This window comes from Diabrotica virgifera, chromosome 3, assembly GCF_917563875.1.
Source record: "Diabrotica virgifera virgifera chromosome 3, PGI_DIABVI_V3a".
NCBI lineage: Eukaryota > Metazoa > Arthropoda > Insecta > Coleoptera > Chrysomelidae > Diabrotica > Diabrotica virgifera.
Genome location: NC_065445.1, coordinates 154,974,259 through 154,989,297, shown reverse-complemented (window position 1 = coordinate 154,989,297; position 15,039 = coordinate 154,974,259). Strand labels below are relative to the sequence as shown.

The window sequence follows — 15,039 nt, the reverse complement described above, 5'->3', positions numbered from 1 at the left end:
TAATGGAAATGATATTGTCATTCCCAGTTACTCTATTATATTAGCTTCTTTTAGTTCATTGATGATGGCTACAATTTCGTTGTCGAGAGATGTGTTGCCGGCGTCTTTCGAAGCCACCAAGAGTTGAAGACGCTCCACCAATTCATTTGGATCATCCCAGTAAATATATTCCCTAGGTGTTTCACTGTAAATCAAACGAGAGTCATCGATAAGCCCTGATCCTTTGGAGGATGCAGCTGGCGAAGGTAGCTGTGGAGACGCTGATTGAGATGATGTTGAACGAGTTGGTAAACGACTATGTGGTGGTTGCTTTAGTGCTGATGATGTAGTAGCTCGAGTATTTATCTGTGACGGATTCTGTGATACCGTTAATGTAGACTGTGACAGATTCTGAACTATCGTTGATGTAGACTGTGACGGTTTCTTTGCTACCGTTGATGTAGATGCAGGTCTAAACAATGGCTTAATAATATAATGATATTTGTCTCCACTTGAACCTTTAAGGCGGCCTATTGAATTCAGATGAACTTCGGTTTTCTCTAATAACGTTTTTTATAAATTTTTATCTTCTTCATTGTAGTATTCAGGATCAGGATTATCATAGAAAATAAGGTGATATAGTCCAGGCGTCTCCTGCACCGATCCTCCTTGACCATTTTTGGCGTCATCCATAACCTCTATGGCACCGTCTTTGTTAAACTTTATTCGTCGTTTACCCCACGTCCAGCCCAACAAATCATTGTAAATAGGTCAATAGTTTTTATCGATTTTATCAGACTTCATCCAAAATTCTTTTATATACTCATGACTCATCGGAGGATATTGCTCCATATATTCGTTGAAAGCATCTTCAGAAATATTATCAGGATCAAACATTACTTGTTCGGTTTCGTTATCTTGCGATTGGTGTGTTTCTATGCTATCTTCATATTCTTCATCTTCTTCATCGTTGTTTTCAAACACATCTCCATCACTAATAAATGATACTGGTGGTGTTGGTGTACGATTTTCTGCTATATTCGGCTCTTTTTTTAGTCCTACTTCTTCCTTTTTCACATCTTCTTTTTTAACTTGTCTAAACTTGTTATCGATAGCATGATGCAACGTTTTTGATGATTGCGCAATATCCTTGAGAGGTTTCGAGATTGGTTTAAAAAGTTTATTTAGTGACTCATCTTGTTCTGTCTTGCCTAATTTCAATGCCAAATATTTTTTGCGAATTGATCTAGCCAATTCGGCAATTTTCTTCTTGCGCATGGCAATGGCGACCGCATCATAAGACATCTTGTTGACGACTAAACAATACATCAACTTACAATTTTATATATTTATCAAATCCTTTGCGGTATCGGCCATTGTTAAGGGGAAAATCTTTCATAATGACCAAAGTACCAAGCGGTCTGTCGTCCAACATTCTGAACAGAGTTTTTTAAATTCATCAAACGACATGTCTGGCGATACGTGTTCATCAAATATATGCTTCAAATTTATCTCGTCCTGCTTGAATAATACAATCATGTTACAATTGTCTCTTATTAGCTGCTTCGGTATTTTTGAATATGTTTGACATAAATAAGCGGCATCAATATCTTTATGTCTGCACATGGAATAATACTCGCGAATCTTCTGTTGGCCATCACATGCAACATCGTCAAATAAAAAAATTGAGTTTGGTTGTGCTTCATCTGGACTGATAATTCCTTCATTGTCTTTGAATGGAAAGTACCCAACACCTTTGACTTGAGCTATTACATCTTGCAGTAGTTGATATTTCGGTTGAAAGAGGGATTTCGAATAAACATATACATTTTTGAATTTGGCGCCATTCGGATTAAATAAAAGTGATAGCATGACATTCGTTTTTCCGCACCCACTTGGACCGCAAATAATGGCTCTAAATGAGTTTGGTAGCAATTTACCATGTTTACTGACTGTCACTTTCTGGACAATGTCCAGATTATCAATTGGCAACGTCTGCTCTTGTTGAACGATCTTCATCGTGTGGCAAGTGTAGTACATAAGTACGGCAATATATTATAGATGTCATCACTTGCATGGCATCAGTCCAATGTTGGTCGTCGAAGGAGGAGGTCTCGTGAACTCTTTAATTAATAAACTGCCATTTGAGCTACATATTCCTGGCGGTTATCAGTTCTGTGGACGTAAGTAACTTTGCGACAATTTTGTTGTGTTTTATAAGTAAAAAAATACGTTCTTTATAGCTGGAACAAACGTCTTGCACGTGGAGATCCAGGTACTAATCCATTAGACGCAGCTTGTAAACAACACGATATCGCTTACTCGCAGCATTCATCTCTCGAAGAACGTCACAAGGCCGATAAAGAATTGGAAAATAGAGCCTGGGAGCGATTCAAGTCGAAAGACGCTAGCTTTGGTGAAAAAACTGCTGCCTTACTTGTAACCGGTGGAATGAAGACGAAAAGAAAATTGGGAATGGTATGTCAGTTACGTCGTGGAAGAAAGGGGCGTTTTTCTTTCAATCGCGATGTTGTCTCAAAAATTGCAAAGTCCATGAAGAGAGGAGCATCGTTACACAATACTGCTTTGACTGCTGTACGAATTGCAAAATCCATAATCAAAAGACTTGGCGGCCGAAAAGAAATTGATGTTCCTCGCGTATTACCACTAAAATCTGGAGGTTTCCTACCACTCATACCTCTCTTTGCTGGTCTTTCGGCATTGGGGGCTTTAGCGGGTGGTGCTGCGGGGGTGGCAAAAACTGTGGTCGACGCAAAAAATGCCCAAAAGAAATTGGAAGAGGATATACGTCATAATAAGGCAATTGAACTTATCGGTTCAGGCCTGTACCTACGTAAGAAACCCAGAGGCGGATTCGGCTTGTATTTGAAAAAAAACTTCCAATAAAGTTGCCCAATCGTCCGCTGTACGACTTGGACATTGCACATTACGCGAAAATACTTAACATACCACATTTTCGAGGAGTTTTCATGAATGACGCTCTGCCTAGAGACGGTCCTCGACAACGAGAATGTGCAATAGTTAACTTGGATGTGTCCGCGCATAACGGAACACATTGGGTAGCATATAGAAAGATAAACAACGACGTGGAATATTTCGATTCATTTGGTAATTTGAAGCCGACCAAAGAACTTGTGAAATATCTGGGTGCACGTGCCAGAATTTTCTACAATAATCACCAGTATCAAACTTACAATCAAATCATTTGTGGGCATTTATGCTTAAAGTTTTTATATAATGGACAGTAGTAGATTGCTTATGTCCCATATGTTTCGCGAAAAATGTTTTACAGAATATAGTGAAGAAGAACTAAAACACATACCGCTAGAGTATATTATACGGACTGTTAGACCTTCAGAATTGTTAAGTATATGACATAAATTGCCTGGGGAATATCGAGGAGAATTTAACTTGCAGATACTACATAAACTTTTTAAACCAATCTCGAAACCTCTCAAGGATATTGCGCAATCATCAAAAACGTTGCATCATGCTATCGATAACAAGTTTAGACAAGTTAAAAAAGAAGATGTGAAAAAGGAAGAAGTAGGACTAAAAAAGAGCCGAATATAGCAGATAATCGTACACCAACACCACCAGTATCATTTATTAGTGATGGAGATGTGTTTGAAAACAACGATGAAGAAGATGAAGAATATGAAGATAGCATAGAAACACACCAATCGCAAGATAACGAAACCGAACAAGTAATGTTTGATCCTGATAATATTTCTGAAGATGCTTTCAACGAATATATGGAGCAATATCCTCCGATGAGTCATGAGTATATAAAAGAATTTTGGATGAAGTCTGATAAAATCGATAAAAACTATGGACCTATTTACAATGATTTGTTGGGCTGGACGTGGGGTAAACGACGAATAAAGTTTAACAAAGACGGTGCCATAGAGGTTATGGATGACGCCAAAAATGGTCAAGGAGGATCGGTGCAGGAGACGCCTGGACTATATCACCTTATTTTCTACGATAATCCTGATCCTGAATACTACAATGAAGAAGATAAAAATTTATACAAAACGTTATTAGAGAAAACCGAAGTTCATCTGAATTCAATAGGCCGCCTTAAAGGTTCAAGTGGAGACAAATATCATTATATTATTAAGCCATTGTTTAGACCTGCATCTACATCAACGGTAGCAAAGAAACCGTCACAGTCTACATCAACGATAGTTCAGAATCTGTCACAGTCTACATTAACGGTATCACAGAATCCGTCACAGATAAATACTCGAGCTACTACATCATCAGCACTAAAGCAACCACCACATAGTCGTTTACCAACTCGTTCAACATCATCTCAATCAGCGTCTCCACAGCTACCTTCGCCAGCTGCATCCTCCAAAGGATCAGGGCTTATCGATGACTCTCGTTTGATTTACAGTGAAACACCTAGGGAATATATTTACTGGGATGATCCAAATGAATTGGTGGAGCGTCTTCAACTCTTGGTGGCTTCGAAAGACGCCGGCAACACATCTCTCGACAACGAAATTGTAGCCATCATCAATGAACTAAAAGAAGCTAATATAATAGAGTAACTGGGAATGACAATATCATTTCCATTATGAGTGTCGACAAATTCGGTCATCATTCTCGTGGTGGTGGTGGTAGCGCTCAAAAGGTGACGCGAGTTACATTTCCACATACTTCTGACGGAAATATTAATGCTGAAAATGTGAAAATTTGCAATGTCAAGGATCCATCAGAAAATGGTGATGCTGCAACGAAAAAATACGTCGATGCACAAATAAATGAGTTGCGTAACATACAGTCACCATTAATTCAAACACATGGTGAGTTGTTGATGAAAAAAACTGGGGAGATAGAAGGTTTAGCCATCGGACTAAATGAAGTAAGAGAAGAGCTTCATAAAACTACAGTTCCACTTCTCGAGCAGAAGTTGCAGAAAATAATGAAAAATGATTTGAATACACTAAAAAAGGATACGGAGAATAATGTAAATAAGTTGCTGCAGCAAAAAACTAATGATATAAAGAAGTTAACCATGGAACTAAATGAAGTAAGAAAAGAGCTTCATAAAACCACAGTTCCACTTCTCGAGCAAAAGTTGCAAAAAATATTCAAAGATGATTTGAATACACTAAAAAACGATACCGATAAGAATATACAATCTGCTGCAGAAACCATTGCACATCATGCGATATACGATATGAAGATGGAAAAGAAGATAAAAGAAATGAACGCGGCATTACAGGATGTAGTAGACAACCTTCATTCGATGAATATAGATACCCGCCTAACAGCAATTGAAAGTCGTTTATAAAAATGTCTAAAGAAAAGGAACAGGTTGTGTATGAGTTGCATAAACCAGCACGAAAAAACTATGCTCGTCGACGAACAATACTCAAAGGAATCGATGACTTGTGGCAGATGGATTTGGCTGAAATGCGTCCTTATGCGCACCAAAATAAAAATTACAAACTAATACTAGTTGTAATTGATTGTTTTTTAAAATTTGTTTGGACACGCCCTCTAAAGAACAAAACAGGTGAGGAAATTACTCGGGCATTTTCGGATATTCTCGCCCATACTCAACGAGTTCCGAAAAACCTACAATCTGATCAGGGAACCGAATTTTACAACAGAAAATTTCAAAACTTAATGAAAAAACACGAAATTAATCATTACAGCACTTACACGGTTAAGAAGGCTGCCATTTGTGAAAGAGTTATTAGAACGTTGAAAGCAAAGTTGTACAAGTATTTCAGTTTACATGGATCATACAAATGGCTAGATGCACTACCTACAGTCACTGAGGAATACAACAATACAAAGCACAGTAAAACAGGATACAAGCCATCTCATGTCAACAAATCCAACGAAAAAGCCATTTTAAACAAAAGTTATAGTCATTTAAAGATTGCTGGTCCACGAAGATTTAAAGTTGACGACATTGTACGTATATCAAAGGCAAAACATTTCTTTGAAAAGGCCTACACGCCCAATTGGACTACAGAATTATTTAGAATTGTACAAGTTAAGATAACGAATCCTATAACGTATTTGCTCGAAGACATGCAAGGTACACTGATTAGCGGCGGGTTTACGAAGAAGAATTACAGAAAACAAAAAATCCCGACATTTACTTGGTTGAAAAAGTACTTAGACGAAAAGGCAATAAGATGTATGTTAAATGGTTAGGATTGGATAGCAAACACAACAGCTGGATTACTAGTTCAGATGTAGTTTAAGGATCTATATTTCGATACGCCGCGTAGACATACATTTTTTAGAAAATGCTGACAATTACATGCAAAGAGTGGGGGATTGAAAAAGTATACATTCTCTCAGCAACCATCCGTCACATTCAGTTTGAGTTTCTCCAACCGACTTGTGTATTCAGTTGCAACAGCAGTAATATGGCTTCTCAAGATAGCGGATACGAAAGTGAAGAGACAATTATCTACGACGCTGAATTAAATCGAGTACTGGAAAAATATGAAGAAGCTGCTAAAGATGAGCCATATTATCTATTGGAAACTACCTATCCAATAGGATGTTTTCACATAAAAATTGGTCTATCTCCAGCTCGACAGTTTTCTCCATCCATTATTCTGTACCAACATGGTAAATGTACAAGAATCAGTTTAAACACATTCGAGTGGACTACCCTAATTGAGATGTTTATACAAATTATGGAAGAATTTTTCATACCACCTTTGCCCACCTGTTCCGATGAGTATGATCCAATCGAATTTGAGTGTGGTGATTTCTGCAAACTAAGACAATTGGTAATGGAAAATGTAAAGTTCCTGACTATCGAGAAACATGGAATCGAATATTATTTATGTGAAGATGATGTAAGCCAGATCCTGAGAGCAAACATTGATTTAGTGTCTCAACGAGTGTCGTTATTGGACAACTTACAGTTTTTTTCGTATTATAGAAATGTTGTATACTTTATTCAGCAAAATTGTCATAAGAGTAACAGTTTATATAGTCGACTTCACGCTTTAACTGCGTTTTGTGGAATTTTTCCAGATACTTTGTTAAGTCAAGCTTTGAATGAATATGTATGGTATTATAGCAATAAAGTTGTAAATGATTTGGATAATTGTTAATAAATAATATTAATAAAATATGTTGTCTTTTATTTTTTGACTTTAGAGAGTGTAACAGAGGTTATCAGAGGTCAGCAGAGGGTAGCAGAGCGCAGCAGAGGGTAGCAGAGCGCAGCAGAGGGTAGCAGAGCGCAGCAGAGGGTAGCAGAGCGCAGCAGAGGGTAGCAGAGGATAGCAGAGGATAACAGAGGCTAGCAGAGGGTACCAGAGACGTACAGACGTCATCAGAGACAAGCTAACAGAAGGCACAGACGATCACAGAGCGGTATAATGGGTCAGCAGAGTGTAGCAGAGCGGAGCAGAAGGTAATAGAGATTAGCAGACGGTAGCAGAGCGCAGCAGAGGATAGCAAGTCGAATGTCACGTCATTCACGTTCAAATGTCACGTTCTGCTTCGAATTTCACGTCATTCACGTCACGTCATTTACGTCCTACGTCACATGTCACGTCATTCACGTTCAAATGTCACGTTCTGCGTCGAATTTCACGTCATTCACGTCCTACGTCGAATGTCACATATCTACGTCAAATGTCACGTTCTGCGTCGCATTTCACGTCATTCACGTCATATTTCACGCCAAATGCCACGTTCTGCGTCAAATGTCGGACGGAAAACTGAACAATGTCATATAAATGTCACGTCATACGTCAAATGTCCCGTTCTGTTAGGCACTATACGGAAAAGAAGAAGAATTGACAGTTAATATTGAACGTTGACAGAAGAAGAATTGACAGTTGGCTTCTGTGTCGTTACCGCTTTCATTTGACACCCCATACGTCAAAATCGGACCAATGACAACAAAGATGTCGAATGTCACGTTCTGTTAGGCACTATACGGAAAAGAAGAAGAATTGACAAACGAAAAGAAGAAGAAGACTTGACAGTTGGCTTCTGTGTTGCCACCGCTATCATTTGACACCCCATACGTCAAAATCGGACCAATAGCAACAAAGATATGCTGTAATGCCGTTTTGGCACTGCCGCCATCTTTGTTTTTTGTCTCAACTTATTCGTTACCCCCTCCCCGTTCCGACGAGCCCTCTTACGTCAAAATCGGACCAATAGAATTGAAGATATGACGTAATGCCCTTTTGGCATATTCCGATGCGCACGCCACATACTGCGTTCAACCCCCTTTTTCATCCCCTTTCCAACGATACGTCATACGTCATCCTACGTTAAGCCGTTTGGCATTTATTAATATTTAAGGGTTGCGATTTAGGGGATGCGCCAGAAGTAACGTTGTCTATCTACTACTATTTTTTGGTTATTTCACGTTGAAATATTTGCTTTGAAATTTGACGGATATGAACCTATTTTTCATTAGCTACAATTCTACTAGGCCAAGAGAGATCATATATACACAATTTTTTTCACTTTTTTAGATTCCATATTTTTGCTAAGAATGTTTTTTTCGATAAAATACTTTCTTTTTGAGTTATTTGGAAAAAACGGCCCAAAAACGTGTTTTTTTTTGTTGAAAAATGAACATTTACTCGCAAATAACTCGAAAAGTACTAAGTGAAACAATGCTATATAGAACAAAAGTTGCTTAGAATTATTAAGTTTATCCATTTGCGGACTTATTTTGAACATATATTTTTTTCACCCCCGAGAAGGGGTGAAATTCACCCCCAGGGCAAAAGCACACATCAACACAATATCACTTTTCTTCTTTGACATATTACCTATGTGTATGCCAAATTTCATGTCAATCGAAGCGGTTCTTTAAAATTTAGAGCAAAAACCGTGAAACAATGTACTATTTGTACGGTTGTTGTGTCTTGTTTGACATGTAAACACTTGCATATTAGTACAGTTAAAATTATTAGACGATAAATATTAAGCAAGAGTAGCTAATCAAAACATAAACTTTAAAAATTCTGTTACAGGATTCACAGACCAAGAGACTCACTGTTTTCATGGACGTCAGGTTTTGATAACTTCACTGGTTTTATAAACTGGGCATTTTTGTTGCTTTCTATAGGAGGCATAAGACTTTTGCTTGAGAATTTTATAAAGTAAGAACAAATCATAACTAATAATATTTTAATTTTACTGTTATCTTATTGAAATTCTTAGATATGGTATTAGAATAGACCCAGTTCAATGGTTCTACATGCTTACCGGCCAGGATGATTCGGGATCTGAACATCCTTCCTTAGTGTTAATAGCTTGTAAGTGAGTGTAACATTATTTACATGGTTTTTGTTAACTATTATTTTTGCAGATTCTTGTGTGCCTATAATTTTGTGCCTTTTAAACGAGAAGGGTTTGGCTGTGGTGAGTAAGAAATATTTTAGATCTGATTATTTTTATTATTAATCTTATTTTTATTTACATTATTTATTTATTTGTTAGATGCCACTACTCAAAAATATTTACCATTGATTCACAAGTAGTATTCGGGTGTAGGATTCGTTGTCAAAATCTATTTTTCTCCGATATTATGAGGTTTTATTGATTTTGATATGAGTAGCAAAATGTTATGATGCCAGTAAACCTTCATTCTCTCTTTTTGAAATTGACGCAAACCTGTTGTCCACCGTACTTCTTTTCTGAAGTTTTCTTTCACATTTTTAAAGTATAACAAATATTTACTTATTTTATCAGGGTGTCAACCTTCTTAAATGATCCTCTAGACTGGATGGTGTCAAAGCCTCATTACTTAAGACTCTGTGCTAATTAAATAGCACATGAGGGAACATCCATAAACTGGGTCTACCCCAAAATCCCGACAGCCAAAATACCGACAGCCACAATCCCGACGGCCAAAATCCCGACACGCCAGAATCCCGACAGGCCAAAATCCCGACAGGCCAGAATCCCGACAGGTTTGATAAGTTTCTTTTTAACATAAAATTACATTTATTTGTTGTTTTTTGTTTATGGCCATCTGTTTTTTATTTTTTGTTACTAAACAAAAGTATTTTGTATTAAAAGTATTAAACAAAAGTCGGAATTTTTACTTATGCGAGGATTGTTGCATGTCGGGATTTTGGCCTGACGGGATTCTGGCATGTCGGGATTCTGGCGTGTCGGTGTTTTGGCCGTCGGGATTTTGGCTGTCGGGATTTTGGCTGTCGGGATTTTGGGCGGCACCGCCATAAACTATGTCGTTGAAAAGGGGGAGGGGGACTTTGCTTATTACGACGGTATACGAAGAGGGGAGGAGAGGGCAATGAGTGCACATCCGACGTCTTTTGATATATTTAAATTTGTCGTTATTGTCTCTATAAATATAATTTTTTACTAGCTTCTACCCGAAGGCAGCATTATTAAAAGTATCAGATAGGTAATCATATAAAAACGTAAAACTTCAATGCTAGCTTCGAATAACAGTTGCTTATTTTTACGTAAAGAATCCAAATCTGCAATAAAAATTTGGGGGTCCCATTTACGATTTTAAAGTAACCCCTCACCCCACCTTCGTGAGGTGTCGTGTTTGGTACCATTCGATAGATTTTCCAAAAAAATTTTGAAAGTGTATTTTACAGTTTTTCGATCTGATGTTCATTTTGCGAAATATCGCGGGGTTTTTATTTAAAATTTTAAATTTACTCCCCAGCCCTCTCCGTGGGAGTCATGTTTAGTACCATTCGATAGATTTTTCAAAAATATTGAAGACGTATTTTTTAGTTTTTCGATCTGACGTTCATTTCGCTAGATATTCACTTTTTTTTTGTGAAACTTTTTGACTCACCCATTTCCTTACGTCCCGCTCAAATCGTCAGATTTTTGAAATATATACTCTTTTGCACGTATATTAACTTACCTTATCCTAATCTGACAATTTCGAGTATTTTTAAGGATAGATTTTTTTCGTGGCCCCCGTAACGAACTTCCCTGTGTTAAGAGCCAATATATGGTAGAAGTACATCTGCAGGGTACCAGGTTTCTCCCCATATGATAATCTGACGCGCTCCAGTAACTGCAAAAATCCCCGCTTGGCCTTCCCTACCAACAGTACCTTCAGGAAAAAACAATGCGAGAAGATATACGATTTATATTTTATGTGAGTAATATGAATGTACACTGAAGTTTTTTTCCACGAAAAACCATGTAAGAGGAACACATAAAACAGAGAAGCAATAAAAAATCGACAGGGACAAAAATGCACCATAAAAACATTAATAATATGTGATGTAGGGAAGGTTGCTGTAGATTTTTCAGATATTGAAAGTATTTTTATGTAAACAGCCCAGTAAATGAACCGGAAATACGGCGATACCGTGTAATTTTCAGGGTCAACTCCGAATTGCATGAAAATTTTAATTTAGGTTCTACTTACCATCTACTTCAAAGTTGAATTTGTGCCGTTGGTTGCTTTTACTTGGGGGGTGCCAGTCACTCCTTCTCTGGGGGTGAAAAAACGCACGTTTAAAATCAGTCCGGAAATGGATAAATTGACTAATTCCAAGTAACTTTCGTTCTATAGAGTTTTTTAAGTCAGTCAATACTTTCGAGTTATTTGCGGATTGAAAATGGTTATTTTTCGATAAAAAATCCACGTTTTCAAGCGGTTTTTCGCAAATAGCTCAAAAACTAAGTATTTTATATACAGGGTGAGTCATGAGGAACTGTATTACTCCTACCTCGCATAGAGGCCCCTATGGGGAATATCAAATGACCATTAAAAAGTGTCTGCTCCCATTGTTTAATAATATACAGAGCGAGTTTCGCATTTTGACAGAAATTTGTATTCGTCATAATTTTTGAACGGTCAGATCGATGTGTCTCTTATTTTGGTCAATCGTTACACTAATAGGGAACTTGCATAAATTTTTAAATTCGAAAAAAATGTTATAAATCACAACAGAACATAATTTAAAACAAGTATCAAAGATAAAAAAGTTTTGTTTGTCTTTCGTTTGGCCCCTAAAGACGATTAAAAATTCAAATTAAAACAGGTGGTCCAAAATGCATCGTGACGTCACTTGGTTTTACATTTACATTTTTCCAATAAAGTAAACAGAATTTTAAATTAGACGTTATAAACGTCAGTAGAAAATACATTTATGTGACGTTACAAGTGTTTTTGATCGTAGACCTATTCATAGAAAATTTGTACTTTTACAAAATGGTTTTATTTTCAATAGTAAACCTTCGTTCCTTTCCTTCAAAAACAGTATAAAACTACAATTTTAACAAACTGGTATATATTATTACAATGATATACGATAAATGTCATTAGAATATAAATATTTTTGACTTATTCCACGACGATGAGCTTGCCAAATACCCAAGTAGGTGGAGGCCAATAAACTAAAGAAGGAGAAGAAGAACATACCTAAATATAAGGTTGTGTCTAGGTATACGCCAACGTGTACGCAAATAAAAAAGTTAGTGTCAGTGATTTCTTATTTTTTATTTGTTTAGTGTTTGTTTTTAAAGTAACTACGGAGTGTGGACAATTATTTAGTTCTTTTAATGAGTTTAAGAACATTTTAAAATAGTACGAAAAAGATAAGAGACTATAAATTAATATATATTTTTTTTAGTTATAAATGAAATAGTATTACCGTAAAAGATTAAAATAAAAGGAAGACCTAAAGCTTTCACAATAATAATTAACTTGTTCTGAAGCTATTATCCTTGTGGCATTTTTGTAATCAACTATTCTAAATGAGAACTAAGCCACAATTTAACTAAAAAATTGATTTTATTAACGTTTCGACTTCTAAACCGGATGTCGTTGTCAAAATACAAAATATTATTAAATTAAACAAAAATGTTGTTGCTTAGTAAAAGATTTTTTTTAATAATAAATTTAATCTGACTAATTTTTGTATTTTGACAATGACATCCGATTTGGACGTCTAAACGTTAATAAAATATTTTTTTTTAGTTAAATTGTGGCTTATTTTGCATTTAGAATAGTTGATTATAATAATTCACTTACGTATAAAAATTATTTTAACAATATTTTGTACCTACATGTCACGTAAACTAAATACATATAATTATTTTGCTAACCTAAATATATACTTGTATATTATACATTGATTTATTACAATTAAGCTTGAAACATCTGAATAGTTCTGCTTCCCTTCCCTTAACAAATATGTTTCTATCAAACAAACACTAAACATATCAAAATAGCATGTACCAAAATATATAGTCACTGCGCAAGCTAAATAATGACGTCACTGGCTTGATGAAGTTTAATTCGCGTCTACCTAACTTTTTTATTTGCGTACACGTTATCGTGTACCTAGACACAGCGAAATATAACCATAATAAAAACTAATGCAAAACTATGTGACGTCACGGGCCGTTTGAACTACTTTATACCGCAGAAGACTTTAAATATGTATTTCTAAGTTATTACGAGTTTTTGAAGCGTGAAATTTTGAAAATCTCATTTTTAAACGAAACTGAACATTATTATCTAATAAAAAAAAATGTGCAAGTTCCCTATTGCCACCTAATCAACTGATTTATTCAAACTAGAAAAAAATCAGGTCCGGCTTTAAAAAAATTAGTTCGTTTGGGTCTTAGAAAAAATTTCACCCTGTATAAGCTTTTTGAAAACTCTAATATGAATTTTACAAATAAGACAAATAGGCAATTAAAATAACATATTTATTTTTTCCGCACACGATTGCTTAATTTTTTATAAAAAAAATCAAAGATTATGAATTAAAAGTTTGGTAAAGTGAACCATAGATTTAACAAAATTAACTTTTATTACCAAAATTAATTTTTTTTGAACAAATATTTAATTTATGTTACCACCAATTAACTGATTTATTCAAACAAGAAAAAAATCAGGTCCGGATTTAAAAAATAAGTTCGTTTTGGTCTTAGAAAAAATTTCACCTTGTATACGTTTTTTGAAAACTCTAATAATATGAATTTTACAAATAAGACAAATAGGCAATTAAAATGGCATATTTATTTTTTCCCCACACGATTACTTATTTTTTTATTAAAAAATCAAATTTGACTATGCATAAAAAGTTTGGCAAAGTTTTTGCATAGATTTAAAAAAATTAACTTTTTTTACAAAAATTAATTTACAAAAACAACGTTTTTGTTAAAATTAAAAGTTTTACCATTTTTTTTTCTATAACACGTCTAGATCTAAAACTTCCCATAACACTTCTTTTGGACTCTATAGTTTAACATAGACGTGATCAAATTGATAAATTTTAAATTTTTCCACCTAATTTTTGCGATTTACAAGTTTGCTACTTTTACAAGAACAAGACTGAAAGTCTACAACAATTTTCATAGTCTTCACAATGGTAAGAGGTATGTTCTGTAAAAATTTCAGAAAAAAAATATTAAAATGGAACAGAGTTGTAGCGAGTTTAAACCGTGAGTTCATTTTTTTTTCATTTTTAGGTTAAAATTCCGATTTTGACAAATTTGATTTTTTAATAAAAAATTAAGTTATCGTGTGGGGAAAAATAAATATGCCATTTTAATTGCCTATTTGTCTTATTTGTAAAATTCATATTAGAGTTTTCAAAAAGCGTATACAGGGTGAAATTTTTTCTAAGACCAAAACGAACTAATTTTTTAAATCCGGACCTGATTGTTCTCTAGTTTGAATAAATCAGTTGATTGGATGGTAAGATAAATTACTTATGTGTGCAAAAAAAATTAATTTTTGTAATAAAAATTATTTTTTTTAAATCTATGGTTCACTTTAATACGAAACTTTTAATTCATAGTGAAATTTGATTTTTTTATAAAAAATTAAGTATTCGTGTGCGGAAAAAAATAAATATGCCATTTTAATTGCCTGTTTGTCTAATTTGAAAAATTCATATTAGAGTTTTCAAAAAGCGTATACAGGGTGAAATTTTTTCTAAGACCCAAACGAACTAATTTTTTTAAAGCCGGACCTGATTTTTTTCTAGTTTGAATAAATTAGTTGATTAGGTGGTAATAGTGTAACGATTGGCCAAAATAAGAGACACATCG

General features: G+C 35.1%; 1 protein-coding gene across 1 annotated transcript in view; it reads left to right on the top strand.

The window, feature by feature from the left end:
* The window catches only part of LOC126881363 (diacylglycerol O-acyltransferase 1), a 111,378-nt gene that overhangs the window by 64,343 nt on the left and 31,996 nt on the right, over window positions 1-15,039 (top strand). Inside the window, exons 2-4 of the mRNA XM_050645605.1 lie at window positions 8,997-9,125; window positions 9,187-9,281; window positions 9,335-9,387. Of these exons, the coding sequence (XP_050501562.1) occupies window positions 8,997-9,125; window positions 9,187-9,281; window positions 9,335-9,387 (277 nt within the window). The remainder of the gene's footprint in view (window positions 1-8,996; window positions 9,126-9,186; window positions 9,282-9,334; window positions 9,388-15,039) is intronic.